The following is a 19143-nucleotide window of genomic DNA, read 5'->3' on the forward strand; positions in this document are numbered from 1 at the left end:
CAGCCTCTCCCCCTGCAGCAAAAACCAATCTCCTCCAGTTAATAGGCAAGACAGAAGCCTGTGTTTTCTGAAAAACTGAAAATGAGCATCTTCCAGAAAAACAAAACCGTAACAAACAGCCTAATAATGCCTGAATACTTCATCTCCATCACACACAAGCAATGCAGAGATTCTCTGCTATATCATATTCAATCTACAACCTCCCTTAAAAACACCACCTCAAACATACAGTCACAGTTTTCGGGGGGTGGGTTTGTTGGGTTGGTAAAAGGGAGCAAAGTGAGCAATTCCAAACGTCCGAAAGGACGAAATCGCTGCCAAATCAAACCTGAATCAGCCATTAAACACCTCTCCAAATTACTGTGATGTCAAGAAAACAAACCATCCCAACGGCAGCCAGAAACATTGAGAATCTGGGATGAATCAGAGCCCTGACGTCACTGCTGCTGTGGTTGAAAGGACACAGTCACGATCCAGTGTCGTCACCAGACATCCCACAACAATCCCCCACCAATACTGATTTTTTTTTGGTAGCTGCTCTCCGGGGCTCTTCAGGTGCAAGGCTGGTGTGTGCTGTGATTTACTTTCGGCTGGGAAAGCAACGTTCTCACCTCATCAGATACTTTATCGGCCCATTAAGGAGCAAGTTCCTCTTAAATCCTGCTTTTTCTTACAGGTGCCTTCCAAAAAAAGTAAACAAAGGTACTTAAAAGGTCAGAGACAGCTTTTCTTTCTTAAACGTGAAAGATGGAGGCATTTTTAAGCCTACCAATACTTTCAAAGCCAGTCTCTTGTGTTGCCCTCAAATAGCTAAAAGAAGAAAAAATATCTTTCTCCACCTGTATTTTCACCCTCTAAATGAAAGGGTTGTTCCCTGCCCCACTGGAAGTTATGAAAAATATAGAGAATGACAGAAAACGTTTTCAGACTAAGAAAAAGGGACTGCTGTGGGCAAATGCAATTCACCTGATGTGGGGATGGCAGGCTGGACCAGAGAGAAACGGGGTGCTGAGTGATCTCACCAGTGCCTCAAACAGCAACTGGGATATATATTGGTAGAGCCAAAACGAGAGGGAGCTGCTGTCAGCTGCTTCTTGCTGTAGAAAACTAGACTCTGCATCTCCTCTGGAGTTACTGCCCAGCTGAGACCCAGCAGGGTGGGGAGGAAGGATGAAGGAGAAATGCATTAAGGAAGGAAGGTGCCTTCGTTTCCTTGAGCACACGTTGTCCTTTGCACAAGGGGAGGGGAGAACACCCTCCTCCCTCACCCAGCTCGGGGTGTTCTCTGGTTCTGTGCTGCCCATGACCCCCTTTCAGTCCCATCACAAAGTCACAGGTCCCTCCAGCAGCATCTGCACAGCCCGAGGTGGCCCAACATCCCCCCCCTGCACAGCAGGGCTGGGGGGGCACCAGAGGGTCCCCGAGGTGGGAGCACCTTCCCACATCCCCAGCTAGGCTGAAGAAGGGAGATTTTGTTCAAAAGGATGGCACAAGGAATGGGATAAAGGCTTGGCAGTCCCGTGAGGTCATCCTCGGTCCTCCCTCCCATGGCCCTGCAGGGGCACAGCACCACGGGAAGGCTCAGGAATAAAAAGAGGTGCCCAGAGGTGAATGACAAGCCTGAGGCTTCTTTCTCTCTCTATGGCTTTTATCCTGCAGAGCAGGACCTCAGGGCAGCCACTCCCTGTTCCAGGGAAGAGCTGATTTACGCTGTCAGATGGGTGACCCAGCACCCAAATGTACCATGAACAACACTTGGCACGTGGTCTGTCACGCTCAAAAGGAAACCAAGATAATGGAGTGCAAGTCCACAGGAGAAAATGGGATTTCTTTCCAAGCAAAAATAGACTTGAAAGTACAATAAAGCCTTCAGCCACCCATCCTTCCTGGGGGGTTCAGTCAGTAACGAAAACCAAACCAAACTGGGTGGGTTTTCCCAGGGTTACTGCTGGAAAGATTGTGGAATGGCTCAACATGCATCCACTCAGGATGATCCCAGAAAGGGTGCCACTGACTTGATTCTTGGGCTGCAGCTCGCTCAGAACAGATGCTTTGAATCCTTACAACCCCAGCATATTAATTCAGCTGTCTGCCTGAGACCTGGGGCCTTCTAAAAATAAATGTCTCCTCCCAGCCAAGGCAACTGGGGTTTGGTTTGTTCCTTTTGAGATGAGACCCCATCCCTTGGCTCTTTAGGAATGTGCTGCACTTTTCCGGACCCTGGGGGCTGGTGTGACCCACAAAAACCCACGATCCCTCAGATTCACATCCCCCTCATTCTGCTGAATCCCTCTGGACTCAGCCTTGGAGGCTCAGCCTCAACTGGCTCAGCTGTTCATGCTCTGGGTCCTCCCCTGCCATCCCACTCTGTAGGATCTGCTGTTCATCCCAAGGCTGGGCATCCACACGGTGTGGAGACTCCGCTCCCCACACTCCACTTCCAAACCCTACCAGCAGATCTAACCTGGAATTTCTCCTCCTACAAGCCTTGCCTGCCCTTCAGCCCCGAGCAGGTGAAACTTTTTCATCACCCAGCCCGTTCTGCCATTCAGTGCCAGCGCTCAATAAAACCCTCTCTGCCGGTTTCCCTCCACTGCTTTATCTGTTTGCTGATCTTGTTTTCCCCCCATTCACTCAGACACAAGTCCCACACGGAATTACACCGTTCTCCGGGTTCCCGCAGCGCAGGAATCGATATCTTTTGAAAGACAAACCTAAACTGCTTTTTTTTCTGAAGGCAGCAGTCCCTTCCTTCCCCTCCCTCCCTCCCCGCCAGCCCTCCCGGTGCTGGCCGCGAAACAAAACCATTTTGGAGGTTATTAACCTGAGCTGGGGAGCTGATGGCAGAATTCTGCACATCCCAGAAAATGGATTCCTCCGGTCCTCACAGCAGCCTAAGTAGCTGTTCCCCGGCATGATTAATACACTGAACACACCAGCAGCTCTGCTCGCATCTCAGGTTACGGAATTGCTTTGGCTGAGGTTGTTCTCTAAATTAAGAGACTTTCAGACCGCCCGGAAATGCAAATTCTTAGGGCAGCTTAGCAACAGCAGCTCGGGGGGCGACTGCTACAGGGACAGAAGGGAGAAAACAGGAAGGATTTAAAAAATATCTCCTGCGAGACCCTTTGTTCAAACTTGTCAACAGCATAATCTGGCTGCTCTTATGCTGTAAGAATTAGGTTTTACTCGGGTAAATAACACCAGGCAAGGGCAGGAACGCTGGGTAGGACTCAGAAACCTAAAATGCTGTTTCAGTGCCATGTCATGAAACCAGACATCCCTTCCCTCTCCCTCCAGCTGGTGTAGAAATAACAGTGGTTATGGACACGCTGTGGTTTTGGGGGCTCTGGGTACAGAGGAAGATGTGTCTTGCCAGGATTCCAGGAAGGGGTGATGCAGGGAGGCCTGGCTGTAAGCTGGGTAACAAGGACAGCGGCGGGAACAAGTGTCCTTTAAGATGTAGGACACTAATAACACACCAAAGTGGACACCAGGTTAAACACTGATTGATGCAGAAATCAGTGCCCTTCTGAAAGAACCAGTTCTGTCAGCTGAAATCACTTCATTTCCACATGCAATGCTTTAGCTATTGTATGGGGAAAGTCCTTCACAAGCTCCAGCCAGAAATCTCCCATCACACCAGGAAGTTCAGAATAGGTCATGAGGTCAAGAGAAATCACACAGTAAGGACTGTGAGGAGAACCTACAGACCACTGTGGTCAGGGGGTCATTCAGGAAAGATGCAGAGCAAAAAAAAAAAAAAAAAAAAAGGTAAATCTCTAGAAATAAGCCTCTTGAAAGACAGAAATCAAGTGTCCAGCTAGCTCAGTGCAGTCAGAGGGTTGGCCTGGAGGCTGGTTCCACAGCTACCATGAAATGATAATCCAAACTTACTTAGCCTTGATAATGGCTCCATTATCAAGGTTTCTAATTGGCAGAGTCCCTCCAGCTGAACTTATCCCAAAGGAGACAAGATGTGAGCACCTCTTGGTCTTCAGTAAGTGGCCTTTAAGCCTGGCAAGAACAGAGTTTTAACAACCCCAAATCAGGGACTGAAGGATCAGAGTTGCACAAGAAAGAATGCCATGAGCCATTTCTGTGCAAAGGTGTATCAGGAGCACAGTGTGTCCATTCTGACACACCAGGGAGATCCCCTGTGCCCCTGTTCCTTCCCTGTCTGTTTTCATTACACCATGAGTCACCGACGGGGGTGTGGGGCCTCAGGGGTGGGAATGTTCTTGACACTCAGCAAACCCTCCATCAGCAGAAGCAGGTCTCCAGACCCCATAGGATTGGGACTTTCAGCCCTATCCAACATGTACTGAAAGGAAAAAAAATCACACAGCTTCTCTTTTAGATGACTGGAGGCTTTCACAGCCAGATGTTCTGCCTGTAGATCCTTTCCCACCACAGAATAAGCAAGGAGAAAGCCCAGGCACGTTGCTTAAACCACCACACTCTTTAATTAATAACCCACTGAGCTCCTCGCCAGCTCTAAGTTTAGAAGTAGTTTTCTCCCCACCAGCAGAGAGTAGTTTTCACTCTGGTTTTGTGATCACAGGATCACTGAGGTTGGAAAAGCCCTCCCAGCCCATGGATTTAAAGCACTCAGCCCTCTCTCCTTCACCCTGCTCAGTCTGACTGGGATGCCAGGGAGAAGTTCAGCAGCACAAGGCAAAGCAGAGCGTTCCACACTCGGCCCCCGCCGTGTGACAGCAAGAGGTTACAACTCAGAGCAGTCTGGAGACAGCAGCAGGGATTTTTTAGCACATTAGCAATCATCTGCCATCAGGAAAGCTAATTTTTTTCTCATTAGAGCCTGATATGAATCTGTGATGTCGAACAGTCAAGTTCACAGCTGTTCCCAACATGCTCTGGCCGAGTTTATGTGGGAATCATTAGGCTTAACCATGGGGGGGGAATAGGGGGAAATGTTGGTAAAGAACTTGTGTCAAAAGAAATGTGGGAGTTATTAATCCAACCCAAAAGCAGATCCAATGAATAACCAACCCTCCTGGTTCTTAAGGCATGGCCTTTTTCACACTTCAGAGCTTTCTAGGAAGGACATCCAGTGACAAGTAACCACAGTCTCAGAGGCCATCAAGGATATACAGTAAATACCCTGCACGTTGCAAAGATGATAAAACAAATGCCACAGAAGGAAATAACTAAGTCAAATTAATAAAACTGCACATTCTCTTAGGAATATATTCATATTTGAAAATTAAAACTTTCTGCAATTCCTAAAGAACTGCTGGTGTGAAAATTGCATCCTGCTAGGATGATTTTCACCACTAAAAAAAATGCATTTTCTGCTGTTGAAGCTTGTTGCCTGCTCAGGTCTAGTGGTGCCTCCTAATTCTTAGATGGTGGAAACCCCCCTCACCCCTGGCATTCCCTATTCACCCTCTCCACAATATTCAGCAAGCTGGTCTAGTGGAAGGGACACCTTCCAGGTTGCTCCAAGCCCTGTCCAACCTGGCCTTGGACACTTCCAGGATCCAGGGGCAGCCACAGCTTCTCTGGGCAACCCGTGCCAGGGCCTCCCCACCCTCACAGGGAACAACTTCTTCCCAATATCCCACCTAAATCTCTCATCTTTTAGTTTAAAACCATTCACCATTACGGGGGATAACACAGGACAATCCAAATAAGTCTCTGCCAGGAGTGTAAGAAAACCTGACACTGATGCTCATAACAACCACAGCAGCACTGAACCTGAATGAAGATGTTTGTGATAAGCTTTCATAAATGGTGATTCTTTCTACTCCTTATGGAGCTCTTAAAATCACTAATTTGTAATATTTGAGTGAACACTTGCTGATTTCTATTCTTGGATCAGAGCGATTCTTAATTCAGATGTCCCACAGTTTGACAGCTGATCTGCATAATATTGTGAGTACAGAGCATAACTCATCTCCAGACAGGGAAACAAACCTTCAGCACCTCATTTTTCTGTGTGCTGCAACACAGGGTTCTGAGAAATGCCTGAGTGCCAGTTCTGACCTGTAGGGCTCAGAACACTGGGGTATAAAGCGGATCATTCACTTCCTCGGGGTTCACCAAAGCCCAGGGAGAGCTTTTAACCCTTAAGCTGTTTAGACACCAGGGAGCCTGAGGAATGGGATTTATCCAGCCCTGGGAACAGCCCAGCGAGGACATGGAGCTGCTGGAGCCAGTCCAGAGGAGGCCCCAAGATGATCAGAGGGCTGGAGCAGCTCTGCTGGGAGGAAAGGCTGGGAGAGTTGGGATTGTTCAGCCTGGAGAGGAGAAGCTTTGGGGTGACCCAATTGTGACCTTCCAGGGCCTGAAGGGGATGACAAGAAACATGGAGAGAGACTATTTCCAAGGGCCTGGAGTGGCAGGATAGGGGAGAATGGCTTCCCACTGCCAGAGGGCAGGTTTGGATTAGATATTGGGGAGGAATTGTTCCCTGTGAGGGTGGGGAGGCCCTGGCACAGGCTGCCCAGAGAAGCTGTGGCTGCCCCTGGATCCCTGGAAGTGTCCAAGGCCAGGTTGGACGGGGTTGGAGCAGCCTGGGATGGTAGAAGGTGTCCCTGCCCATGGCAGGGGGTGCAATGAGATGGGATTTAAGGTCCCTTCCAACCCAAACCATTCCATGATTCTGTGATTTTGTAGCTTAAATTAACAAACCCTTTCTGAGGGCAGAACGTGAAGGAAAGGTTTCCCTTCCTGACCATCTCCCTCTGGTCAATATTGAAGGAATGAGCTGGGATTCCTGGAGCGTGGGGACAGCACCTCAGGGACAGAGGGGGCTGTGCTGGCTTCTGTCACCCAAGGACCTGGCTCTGAGTGCTCACACAGGATAACCACTCTGCCACAGAGCTGGGAAACAAAGCCAGGGAGAAGGAGGAGCAAGAAGGAGCTCCAGGTCTGCTGATTTTGACAGTTACACAAGAGAATTCCCTGCAAGGGTCCAAGGCCAGGCTGGAGCAACCTGGGATGGTGGAAGGTGTTGGGGTTGGAACTGGACGAGCTTTAAGGTCCCTTTTCCAACCCAAACCAATCCGGGATTTCTTTTGCACAAGATGGAAGAGCAGGAAATAAATCCTCCTCCCAGCAGCACCTGTGAGCAAATGAAGCTGTGCAGAGTTACAGATGCTCTGAAGTCTTGGAGATTTTCAGCTCAGGGGGGTTCTCTGAAAAAGGCCTGGCTTTTCCAAGAAGGAAAACAATGTGCTGGAGATAGCTGAGAAATGATAACAAGAGGGAGCTGCTGAGGGAAAGCAGAAGATAAACTTCCCTTCTTTTCATTCATCATGCTCAGGTCCAGTTGTTCCCTCCAGATGAACATTAACCAGGACATCTCCTTCCCTCCTTATCTTGTACCGAGACTGGGAACAAACATATTCCTTGGTTTAAAAAAAAAAAAAACCTTCCCAGGATTAAGTTCTGTCCAAATTTTAACACAGGAAAACAGTGTTTAAAGGATATCTTTGGAGATAGTTGACACTTTAGGGCATGTTGACCACTTGGCTCTCATAAAAGTCTGTACTGGGACCTCACAGTTGGGTTTTTTTTTTCTCAGCCCCTCTGGAGTAACCCCCCCTGGATTACTACAACACCCCCCAAGGATCACTGGAGAACTAAATTTCAGTGGTAATATCAGTTTTCCATCTTCTCAAATCATAAAATCCTAGAATGGTTTGGGGTGGAAGAAACCTTCAAGCTCATCTCATTCCAACCCCCTGCCACGGGGGTTTAGGGGCAAAAATCCCTCCCCAGTCCTCAGGAATATGTTCTGCAGGGATGTCTGGAGTGGAATTCATGAGCTATTCACGATTTTCAATGGACACAACCCTGAGTAACCTGCTCTGGGATGGCCCTGCTGGCCCAAAAGACCCACGGTGCTCCCTCCCAGCCTGACCCATCCTGGGATCCTGAAGTCAGCAGGACTTCTCCAGGGACAGTTTTTCACTTCCCACTGAAGATCTTTTGTTAATATTATAACTTGGCTTCACTTTTCCAATGGGAACAACTGCCACAAGAGGACATGGCAAAAGAACACACTGTCTCAGGATGAAAACCCCGGGGGGAAGAAAACAATTTCAGCAAGATTTCACATAATTAGGAACAAAGACCTCTTAAAAAACTCCTGGACCTTTCCAACCTCCCCCAAAAGCAACAAGAGGGAAGAGGTGGAAGCAGGTGAAGAACACAACACAAGACACAACTAACTTTCAGAAGCCTGTGAAGTTCTACATCAGTGACAGGAAAAAAAAAGCCCCACAATCCAGCCAGAAAATGACTTCAAGTTACCTCCTACCCCAAGATAAGGGTTTGTATCATTTCAGGCTTGATAAACAGTCCCTTGTGGATCTCTGCTGGAAGGCTGGGACTGCAGAACTACAACAGGATTATTGCTTTTCCAGATCTGCCTCATCTCAAACCTCAGCTGCTGCTTTTATTTCTAACATGAGAAAGCCTACCCAGTGTTATTTCATGTTCTGGTTGCCTCACAAAATAGCTGTTTCCAGTCAGAACCGAGAGGTTATGAAAATATTTGGCACAGGATGGCAAACATCTTATTTTTATTAGTTTTTCCATCTTTAATTCCTACGTATTCTGATTGCATTTAATTAGCATCTGTGCCTGGATGTGCTGGGAACAGCAGCTGTTGGGATACACTGTAATTTCCATTATTTTAGATAAATACAGTGCAAACATCGATCTGACATTTTGATTTCTTTCCTAAAATTCTCATTTTCCCCCCCAAACTCATCTGCCAGGAAGCTTGAGATCGGGACCCACATATTAAAAAGCAGAAGAAAAAAAAATAAATCAGAAAACCTTGCGAAACAGTGCAATGAAAAAACCTCCCCACCTCCCTGGTTTGACTGGTTTTTTTTTAATTTACCCTCAGATTTCTCCCTGTCGAGTTTCTGGGCTGCAGAGAGCCTTGGCCACACAAATCCATGGGAGTTTTTCCCCCACTGATAGAAGGAGATGAACCTTCCAGCCACAGAGACCTCACGTGTCCAAGGACTACAAGTCCCTTTCTTCCTCAGTTTTCCTGTTGTCACCCTCTCATTTTCCAGCACAGATAAGAAAAAAAAAACACAACCACCAACACATCTTATAAGGCAGAAATGCCCCAACTTTCCAGGTTAAACCAGAAGCAGGAGGAAGTGTCCAAGGCCAGGCTGGACTGGGACAACTCTTTGGGATGTGCTCCTACAGTAAATGCTGCAGCATTCCAGGCAAGAGCCAGGAGTTGGACTGGAGGATCCTTGTAGGTCCCTTCCAACCCAGGATATTCTGTAATTCCCTAATTCCAGCACACAGCCTTTTTCCCCTTCCCCAAACTGGGTATTTTGAGCTCTCTCCATACAACCAGGCCACGGAGCTCCCATGGTTTGATTATTTTTGTAGATGAGCTTTCAAAGCCAACAAGGAATCCAAAGCAAATGGAGCCCTAAAAAAAGGGAACGTTTTCCCTTTAAATGTCCTTTAATAACAGTTTGGATTGCTAAACACTGGAGTCTTTATCTGCATACACAGGCTAAATTACAGAGCCGTGTGTTTTAAGGGGCAGAACCAAAGGTCACAATCCAGGCACTCTCATGTCCACTGTTATGATGAAAAGTCCTTTTATTTTACATTTCAGTTGTGGGAGTCTGAATAAAAGGGGCAGTGGGGGGGCAACAAGAAAGGCATTTGTGCCTCCCTTCAGAAGTGCTGTTAATAAAATGAACGAGGCTCTATCTCACCAATTTATTTTGTAAATAAAACCCCCTTCACAACAAAGCAGCCTCTGCACAGCTGCTGAGAAATACAAAAATAAATGGCACATCAGCTATGATCTTATGTGGGGGAAAAAATACACTATAATTATGTTTGCCACGCAGCAGGGAGAGTTTCTGAAGAGGTTACACCTGAGCTTTGTCTTCCCTGAAGAGGGGGAGGTGGATATTTGGCTGCCTGTGGAGGAGCCAGTTTGTGGGAAGGCATTTCCAGAGCAATTTCTCCCTTTGATAAACTCTGAATGCTCCTCCCTGGCAATGAAGGCTTTGAGCTTTTGCTAAGGCTGCCCCAGCTTTGTTCAGTGCTGCACTGAGAGAGCCCTGAGATCCAGAGCAGCTCAGATAATGATGGCACAGGTGGTAAAATCGCTGGGAATCTGAGCAGATCAAGCCGGGCACTCATCCTGAAAATTAAAGTATTCCCAGGTCATCTCCAAGCTAAAACCTCCACAGCACTGCTGAAGAACCTGCCAGCAGATCCCTCTCTTATCCAAACCTAGCTGGGAAGCTGTGCTGACAGCAGGGCTGGAATGAGGACAGAGCCACAAGGCTGGGCTGTTTGGGGGATTTAGAGTTGTGTCAAGGCATTATACACCTCACACACCCCACAGTCCCTCCTCTCCACTGCTCAGCCTGGCAGGGCCTTGAGAAACCTTTGGTTGAAGTTATATTTGACAGGCATGAAGTCATGAGGTGCCAGCTCTGAGTGCATTTCTTCTCCTCCCTACCCAAAAGCGGCTCAGACTAACCAGGGGTTCGCTTTTCCTTGCTGAAAAGGAATTATTTCATCCAAGAATATCCTTAGAACGCACAGACATCCTCATGGCATCCCTAACATAAATTGTGTAGGGTGTGGGGCTGTGTTTGCTCGGGTTTTCTCTGCAAAGAGGTCACTTGCAGGACCAGCACAGGTTGTTTGCTGAGATTTACACAGGATTTCTTTCCCAAATCCCACCTCGGGTGACAGTGAATGTTCCCACTGTCCTCTTTTCCCCTGGAAAAGCTGGTTTGCCCCGACTCAGCAATCTTTATGAATAAAGTCTGTCAGTCCACATGAGTCAGTACAGAAAATATCTACCAGCCTGCAGTTTGGATGGAGTTATTTTAAGAGCAAGAGCCTGAATTTATTTCCTAACATACTGCAGAGCAGCACTACCTGCCTTGTTTATACACCCCTAATGCTCTTAGTGCATTTAGCTCTGCAGCTTTAAAAATAACTGCTTTATACAGAATATCAAACTCTGTCTGTCATGAGCACAGTCATCATCCTTTCATATCCCATTTCATCATCCTTTCATATCCCACTTCATCTCATGAACACGCTACGAAATAAGTACAAGAAAGGTTTAATTCTCCATCACTAATAGGAGTAAATAATACTCTGGGAAGAGTTAATTATTAAGACACTGTAAAATTAGAATAACAAGCTGATAACAGTGGAAAATTGGCTTTTTATTGCCCTGGATATGGCAGGGGAGCTCACTTTCTCTCACACAGAGCTCTAATGCTGATGCAGTAAATCAGCACAGCACCTGAATATTCAATTTATCCTAGAGACTGCCATAAACAGGTTTTAGGATGGGGAAAATTTGGAAAAGTACAGAAACAAACAGCTGCAAATATAGAAGCAAACAGCAGCTCACACAGGCTGGGCCTCACTGCTGCAAACCCAAACCTCCCCAGTGCTGAAGCCACACAGAGGAGTCCTCACTTCACCTACTCGTGGAAAAAATGCTTAGCTAGAAATAACTCGTGGGCTTTGATGACAAATACACAGTTTTTTTACTTCTAGAACAAAAAGAAAGGGGGAGAAAAAAATCAAATTTTGGTATGAATCTATGAACTCCAAAAGGAAGCAGCTGGAATAGCACCCAATTTCTGTAAGGGATAGTGAAGGAATCTCCAAAGATTATCAAACAGGTTTCTGCTGCAGCCTTATAGTGGCAGATTTTGTAACTTTTGGAGTTTTGGGAAAAGAAAGACTCCAATGGGAAACCTGAAAGGCTGCAGGATTCCCAAGAGGAGCAGTACCTGTGACTGCAGGAAAACCCCTCACCTGGCTCCTGCCCACCTCTACAACAGCAGGATGAAGATTAAATAAAAGAAAAAAGAAAAAAGAGATGAAAAAATTAAACAGAGGAATGTGGAGCAGAAGCTGCTGCCACGGGACATTTTCCCAAATCCAGTGGAAAGTCCCAGGAAAAGCAGGTTCTTCAGAGGCCAGAGATTTGTTCTCAGGCTCTGCAGAAAACCCCACTGTGCCATAAATGTCTAATTGATGCCTTCCCACACAGTGCTCCTTGTGGACACCGAGAAAATGCTCCCCAGCCCCAAGAGCCACCCAACACCTGTGCCAGGAGATGCTATTTTTGGATGTCTGCTCGGGAAAGCAGATCCAACCCCCTGGAGAAGAGGTTTGGAGGCTCAGACGGGGCCCAAGACACTTGTTCTGAAAGGCAGGATCAGTCCTGGAAGCAGAACTGCCTTGGCTGTGTTGGGAAAGCCCTGCCTGCCATGGATGCAGCTGTTCTTGCCTCCCTGAGCATCCTTGGGAGAGGCAGAAAGGTGGGAAACAGCTGCATTATCAGGAGAGATATTTGGAAAGAGCTCTCAAAACTGCCTGATCCTACACCACAGAGGCAGGAACTGGTCTGAAGGATCACTAATCTGCAGGAAGCCTGGCAATTTATTTGGGCACAGAGGACAAAAGAGACTGTGCAGAGGCAAATCCACCCCCTGCATGGGCTCAGCTCCATCTGGCCAGGTATGATCCCAGAGCATGGCACTGATCCCAAACCCCCTGGCACAGCTCAGCCAGCCTGGCTGCACTGAACTGACTGAACTCAAACTGCACATTCACACTTCCCCCAGAGACTGAAGGGATTAGTAACAGACTGAAGAGTTTATAAAAGGTGCTTCCAGCCAACTTTTCCAGGGTCTTTTCACCAAAGTCGGGAGGGAAAAAAAAACAAAACAAAAAGAAAACCCCAAACTCCTCCATGTGGTTTTCTTTGAGATGAATGATGATCACTGCCAGTGTTGGTGAATCCCAGCAAAGAGAATGTCACGTGTTTGGACTTTTCAAGGCTGTGAGGGACCTCTTGTAAGGGCATTTATTCCCCATATCCCATCTAACCCTGCCCTCTGGCAGTGGGAAGCCATTCCCCCTTGTCCTGCCACTCCAGGCCCTTGGAAATAGTCTCTCTCTGTGTTTCTTGTCGGCCCCTTCAGGCCCTGGAAGGCCACAACCAGGTCACCCCAAAGCTTCTCCTCTCCAGGCTGAACAATCCCAACTCCCCCAGCCTTTCCTCCCAGCAGAGCTGCTCCAGCCCTCTGATCCTTTAGCCTGCCTAAATCCCAAACCAGGCCTCTGTTCTCCACTTCTCTTTCATTGCAAGTGTCAGTCCTACTAATCCTTTCCCTGAGAGGAGAAGGGACTGGCTCGGGAGGCCCTGCAAGAGCAATTAGTCCTATTAAATCAGATCCTGATGAGATCAGTCCATAAAACGAGGGCTCAGAGGGGGAATGACACAAAGAGTCCCAGAGGAGGATTTCACCCCTCTGAGACCACGTGGGAGGTCTGCTACAGCCTCCTGCACTTCTCTCTGTACTTCAAACAGCTCCAGAGGCTTTGTTTGTCTTCCCTTATCAACACCCAGTTTGATGTCCTGGCAAAGCCGGAGGTTTCTAGGAATAGGTTCCTTCCCAAGACATCTCTGACTCCCAAAAACCCACATTCCCATGGCAAGTCACACAGTTAAAATGCTTCATTCCTCTGGAGAAGCTACCAAGGAACGTAGCAAGAGACAAAGCCTCTTTTAGAAACAAAAGGCAAATCCTCACGGCTGAAGACGAAAATAAAACAAAATTTAAGAGGAGAGGAAAACTACTAAAAACAAGGGCTGGGGAAGTGTAGGCTGCTTCTCAGCATGGTTCCTGAAAAGCTGCTGCTGCTTCTTCCTTTTCCCTGCCTAGAGAAGCATCTTTTTCTTCCCTCAGGTTCTGGAGCTGTGGTGCAGAGGTGCATGAGGATGGGTAGGGAGGATGTCACAGCACAGAACCACGAGTGACAGAGGAGTTAATCCGAGGATTTAAACCTTCCTTTTCCCCCCTGTCTGGCTGCATTACTTCTCCCATACTTTATGAAAACAGCAACGACCATAAAAGGAGGAGCCTTAACACCTATTAATATAGTTTCTAAAAAAAAAAAACGAGGGTGTCTGTTTGTCACGGTGTGACTGTTACTCACATGAGAGCCCAAAACCTGTACCTTGTCACCTGATTTATGCACAGCCCCGCTGATGGATCTTCCCCTCCTAATGCAGACATCAAATGTGACACGCTGCAGCTGACAGGTTCAGCCAGAGCGGGAGCACAGGGGGGAAACATTTGGTTTCAGATGTGGGATATCACATTTATCCTCATTAGTGTGAGGAGAGCACCCACACGCAGCTCCAACCTGTCACCGCGGCGCAGATCGAAGATGTGCCTCCCCGAGAGACACCTCGCCAGCTCTGCACATCTTTAAAGGGCTTGCAGGGAATTTTAGAGATGTTATGGCCAAAGGCAGGGTGCAAACCTGCAAAACTGCAACTTGCAAAGTGTTTAGGGATATTTTTCCCCTTAAAAAAAAAAACAAACAAACAAAAACCTGGAGGTGGTGGACTCATTTTAGAGGCAGAATATGATTAACCAGTGAGAACCTTTTTTGGCTCTAAAAACCCTTCAGTTTTAAGACAAACAATCTGTTGAGCCACTCTTGGAGCAGCAAACTTTCTCACAGCAGAGGGGATATTTCTGACATGTTTATTTTACCCTTCTCCCTCCCGGTCTCCTCAGCCTGGGAGAACTCTCCTGCTGAAGGTGCCCACAACATCAATGTTTAATGCTTCCCCTGCTCTCACAAATACATTCATTTCCACCTTCAGTGCACAGCTGTCAGTTTTGTTTTTTTTTTTTGTGTTGCCCACCTCTCTTTACCCAATTCAGTTAATATGCAAAAGTTGGGGGGGTTTCTTAGTGAACATGAGGGGATTGGGGGTTGTTCCCTACCTTGAAACACGGCAGAACCTGAAGGAATGTCAGTTCCTACTTTGGTATTTCAGGTAAATCCTTCTGCAAGTTCATGAGAGCCCCCCAGGACAAATGGACATGTGCTTTTTGCCTCAAGAGCCCATTAAAACCAGCTCCCTTCCCATGGGGCTCCAGGGAAAACCTTGGTGGGGAACAGAAACACTGCTTGGGATCACCCCAATCCCACAGCTCTCCACGTCCTCACCGGGATCTCCGTCCTGGGAAGTGTCTCCCAGGCCCAGGACACACTCTGTGTTCCTCTTTAATGATCACACAGACCCCAGCTGGCCGCTGAGGGACACACAAAGATTCAAAATGATGTAAAGAGGTGTCCCTGCCCACGGCAGGGGGTGCATTTAGGCAGTTTTAAGGTCCCTCCCAACCCAAACCATTCTGTGGTTAAAGCCTCATCGAGCTCTGCTGAAGAAGGAGGAATCTGAGGTCAACACTCATCATCGTTTTAAGATTCACTGAGCTCAGCAAACGGGTTTTAACATTCCGGGTGGAGAAGCAGAACACTCGAGGATCATCACTTGAGAGGTCTCATCAGGACCAGCAGGGTCCTCGTGTCTGCAGAGGAGAAAATCAGACCCGACGGCGCCGCTGCTTCCCCGGGACACACGAGAGCCCAGCAAGGAACAGCAAACGTGATGGAGGCTCCCAAATCCATCTCACTTAAATTATCACATAAAATCAGGCCAGCAAACAGCCCCAGTGCACAGCTCAGGCTTTTGGTAAGACACTCTGTCTAAATGCTGAATCATAAATTACAAACAAGCTCAAGAGTGTTGGCCACCAAATCACCTCCAGGACTAATATTTTATCAGTCTTAATCACGGCCTGAAGGCCAAGAAAGGAAAGAATTAGTGGAAGGAAAACGGCATTTATTTGTTTGGGTTTTTTTGAGAAATACCTCTCAGTAACGCCCCGAGATGGGTTTGTCCGGTAGAGGTTTGTAAAGAAGAGTTTATATTTGGGTGTAGTATGTTTGTAATTGAGAGATGACACAGAAGAGTTTATATTTGGGTGTAGTGTGTTTGTAATTGAGAGATGACACGGAATGATAAGGCAAACTGAGCTCCTGAGCCCCTTCTCAGAACCATAGTCCAGCCCATTCCATACAGCCTTCTTCCATTTCCATGACTTCACCACCACTCATTGCATTATGTCTAAACATAGGCCATCAGCTCTTCATAATTCTGTTTGCAGGGCATTATGCATATTTAGGGAGCTATCTAAATAACCTTAAATTAAGTTACAAGGCCAAGCAAAGACTGGGGGAGAGCCAAGTCGTGCCCTCACCCCCACAGGGCTGCCAGAACAAGCTCCAGTGCCCAACAGACACAGAAGTTTTAGCACATGTTTGTTGTACCTTCATCATCAGATGGCCAGCTGATAAACAATCATAATAAATGTAATCAAATCTGATAAATAATAGAGTTATCTGAGTACCAAGCCCTGTTCAATAATGCAAACCATGGTGGACACAGCTCTGCCCATAAATCCCCCCCCAAAAATCCCCTCCAAGGAATGGGAGGAGGCTGAGCAGGAGAGAAGCACACCCTGATTTTAACAGGCCCAGTTGTTACAGGGGGGTTTTCAAGGGACAGCATTGAACACAACATCCAAAACCAGCTGCTTTGGATGAACAAAAATACCACGAGCAACCTTCTGACGTGAGGGGGCTTTGAGAAGCAAGCACGGAGCTGGGCAGGGAAAAACCTCCACGTTTTCACTAGGAAAAAAAAATGCTATTTAAAGGCAGGGTTTTATATTATCCACAGGACAGATTCTGCACCTCCAAGTACTCAAACAAAGGACTGAGAAGTGTAAATTTTTCCACGTAATGCTGGGAGCAGAAACACTTCACTGAAACACCACCTGAACGTGCAACATTTCAAACTGTGAAAAGCCAAAGGAATTAAACCTGTGCCTTGAGAAAGGACTTAACCTTAAAAGGACAGAAGATTAAAGTTGTTTTGGGAAACTAGTGAAGAGCATTTGCAGCTATACGGCCTCGAGAGTTTGGCAGGAAACCTTGTTTAGAGGATGGCTTACTGCCCTGGAAATAGTTTTGTTTCAAAGAACAATTTCAGGCATTAATGTACATATGGGCAAGCAAGAAACCTCCACTCCCCTCAGGTGTTACCTGGCCAAAATGTTTTTGAGCCTACCAGACAGTTCTGGAGAGGAGCAAGAAGAACTCTATAATCATCTGTCCATTTGCATGGTACCAAATCCCACCAGGAATTTGCTGATTGTGTTCTCTGAATGACAACAGGGACATTTCCCTCAAAACTCACTCTGAGGAGAGGGATGCTGGATGGACCAAGCTTAGTACCTCTTACAGCAGACATGCACTTCCTGACAAATCAAAAACCCAAACATACTTAAAATCTGCTCAGTTTGCCACGTGAAGAGCGAGGAAACTTGGAAAGGAGGAGAAGATACCAAATGCAAAGAGCTGCCATTTTGGAGAAGAGCAGCACTGGCAACACTGATCCCCTGGGAAGGTTTTCAGAAACCTGAATTTCCACTGCTCTCGTGTCCCACCCGGAAAACAAACCCCTGCCACAACACACACTGGGACAAATCAGATGTGCTAAACTGCAGCTGCTACACTTATTTTGTGCCCAGGAGGGGAAAAGACCATTTCCTATTATCCCAAGCACGGCTGCTGCTGAGAGCCCCATGTGCTCTGCCAGCATTCATAGCCCTGCCCTCCCAATGCCCTACAAGGAGTGGGCTGTGACCACGTTCTCCTTGTTTTAACAGGCTTTTCCCATTTCCAGAACACCAGTCCTTCTGTTGAGTCCCTAATTTATACAGTATTGTCTCAAAGCCAAAGAACTATATTTAGTGGAGGTTTATTCTGAGGGATCTCAGTGCAAGGTTAACAGCTTTCACCCCCTTTCTTTATATAGGGAGGTGCACGAATCCAGGCAGAAATTTTCCAGGCAGCAGTAATCCACACAATTTTTCAACCACCATATTTAGACAACACCTTCAACCTTTTCCTTCGAAATTATTTTTCCCATGAAACAATGTTTTTATCACTGCACATGTTAAAATAAAAGGGGATTTCAACCCTACCTTCCATGACGTACACCAGGGAACCCACGTCTCCCTCCTTGATGATGCAGCTGTCTTTGCCATACTCCACGGGGTACATACAATCCACAATCTCCTGGATCTGGGACAGTTCCAGGTTCTTCATGAAGTCATTGTCAAGGATTGCTTCCTTTATCAGCTCCTTGGACCTGTGGCACAAAGAGAAAGACAAGATTTTATCCACCAGCCCAGCTCATTTGTAGTGACCTTCAGCACAATCACACACTGCCCCAGTGAGTATTTCCTCGGGGGAAAAAATTCAGCATTTTCCCTAAAAACACGCAGAGAAGTAAAAAAAAAATATTACAGAAACATTAACTTGTAATTATTTGTTGTAATCAAGTTTTAGATACAGCAGGTATCGAAATAAAAACAGATTCCAGACGGTTGCAAGATCCTCTTTTAGCTACAAGTTTCATGTCTGTGTAACACCAAAGAATAACGTGGCTACTTGGAATATCTTCCATACACAGAACTGAGAGGAAATACAAACACGAAATTAAAGGATTTATGACTGAGTTTATTATATTTTCTATTCCTTACACAAACTGGAGCACACCAGAGTGTGCTGCTGCGCTGATTCTTGTAGCCTTAATCTAAGGGTGTTCTAATCACTCCAGGAGGCAGCCCTGGTACAGGAATAACACCACCTTTAATTCACTTCTTTGCTGACTACGTGGAAAATTCCTGAGTCCTGTCAGTGTGCACAGAACTCCCCGTGCAGCTCTGGCTGGGCACAGGAGCGGGTTGGAAGTTTGGAGCCCTCGGTGGCCACTTTGCCAAGCTGGGCAAGGAAGGAGCTGTTCCTGAGGACACAGACACTGAGCTCCCCGTTCCCCTGCTCGCTGGGAGCCCACCTGGAATGGGCACACATGGCCCAACCTGCTCACTCCAGAAATGCCTCTGCCCGTGTCCTCTCACGAGGGAAAACGTGCAACAGAACCACTGATTTTTTTCCTGATTTTCCCCAGATTCTTCCCATTTCTACAATTAAAGTGCTACTACACGGTGAGTCACTGCAGTGAACCTTCCAGTCCTCCCTTCAGACTGCCAAGCCCGACACCATCCAGTGTTCATGCAAATGAGCAGCTGAGAATGTGAAATCTCGGTCTAGACCAAAAGCAAAGCCCCCAGAACACCCACGGCCCTTCACTTGTCACCCTGCAGCTCCCCTTCCGTGGGCTGAGTGATC

The 19143-nt window shown here is 47.1% G+C and overlaps 1 protein-coding gene across 1 annotated transcript in view; it reads right to left on the minus strand.

Moving 5' to 3' along the window:
• Positions 1–18825, minus strand: part of PRKG1 (protein kinase cGMP-dependent 1) — a 316479-nt gene extending 297654 nt beyond the window's left edge. The window contains exons 1-2 of the mRNA XM_029962597.1: positions 18809–18825; positions 17934–18100 (exon numbers count right to left, since the gene is read on the minus strand). Coding sequence (XP_029818457.1) covers positions 17934–18100; positions 18809–18825 — 184 coding nt within the window. The remainder of the gene's footprint in view (positions 1–17933; positions 18101–18808) is intronic.
• Positions 18826–19143: the final 318 nt, after the last annotated feature.

The sequence above is a fragment of the Manacus vitellinus genome, unplaced genomic scaffold (assembly GCF_001715985.3).
Source record: "Manacus vitellinus isolate BGI_N305 unplaced genomic scaffold, ASM171598v3 scaffold_48_pilon, whole genome shotgun sequence".
NCBI lineage: Eukaryota > Metazoa > Chordata > Aves > Passeriformes > Pipridae > Manacus > Manacus vitellinus.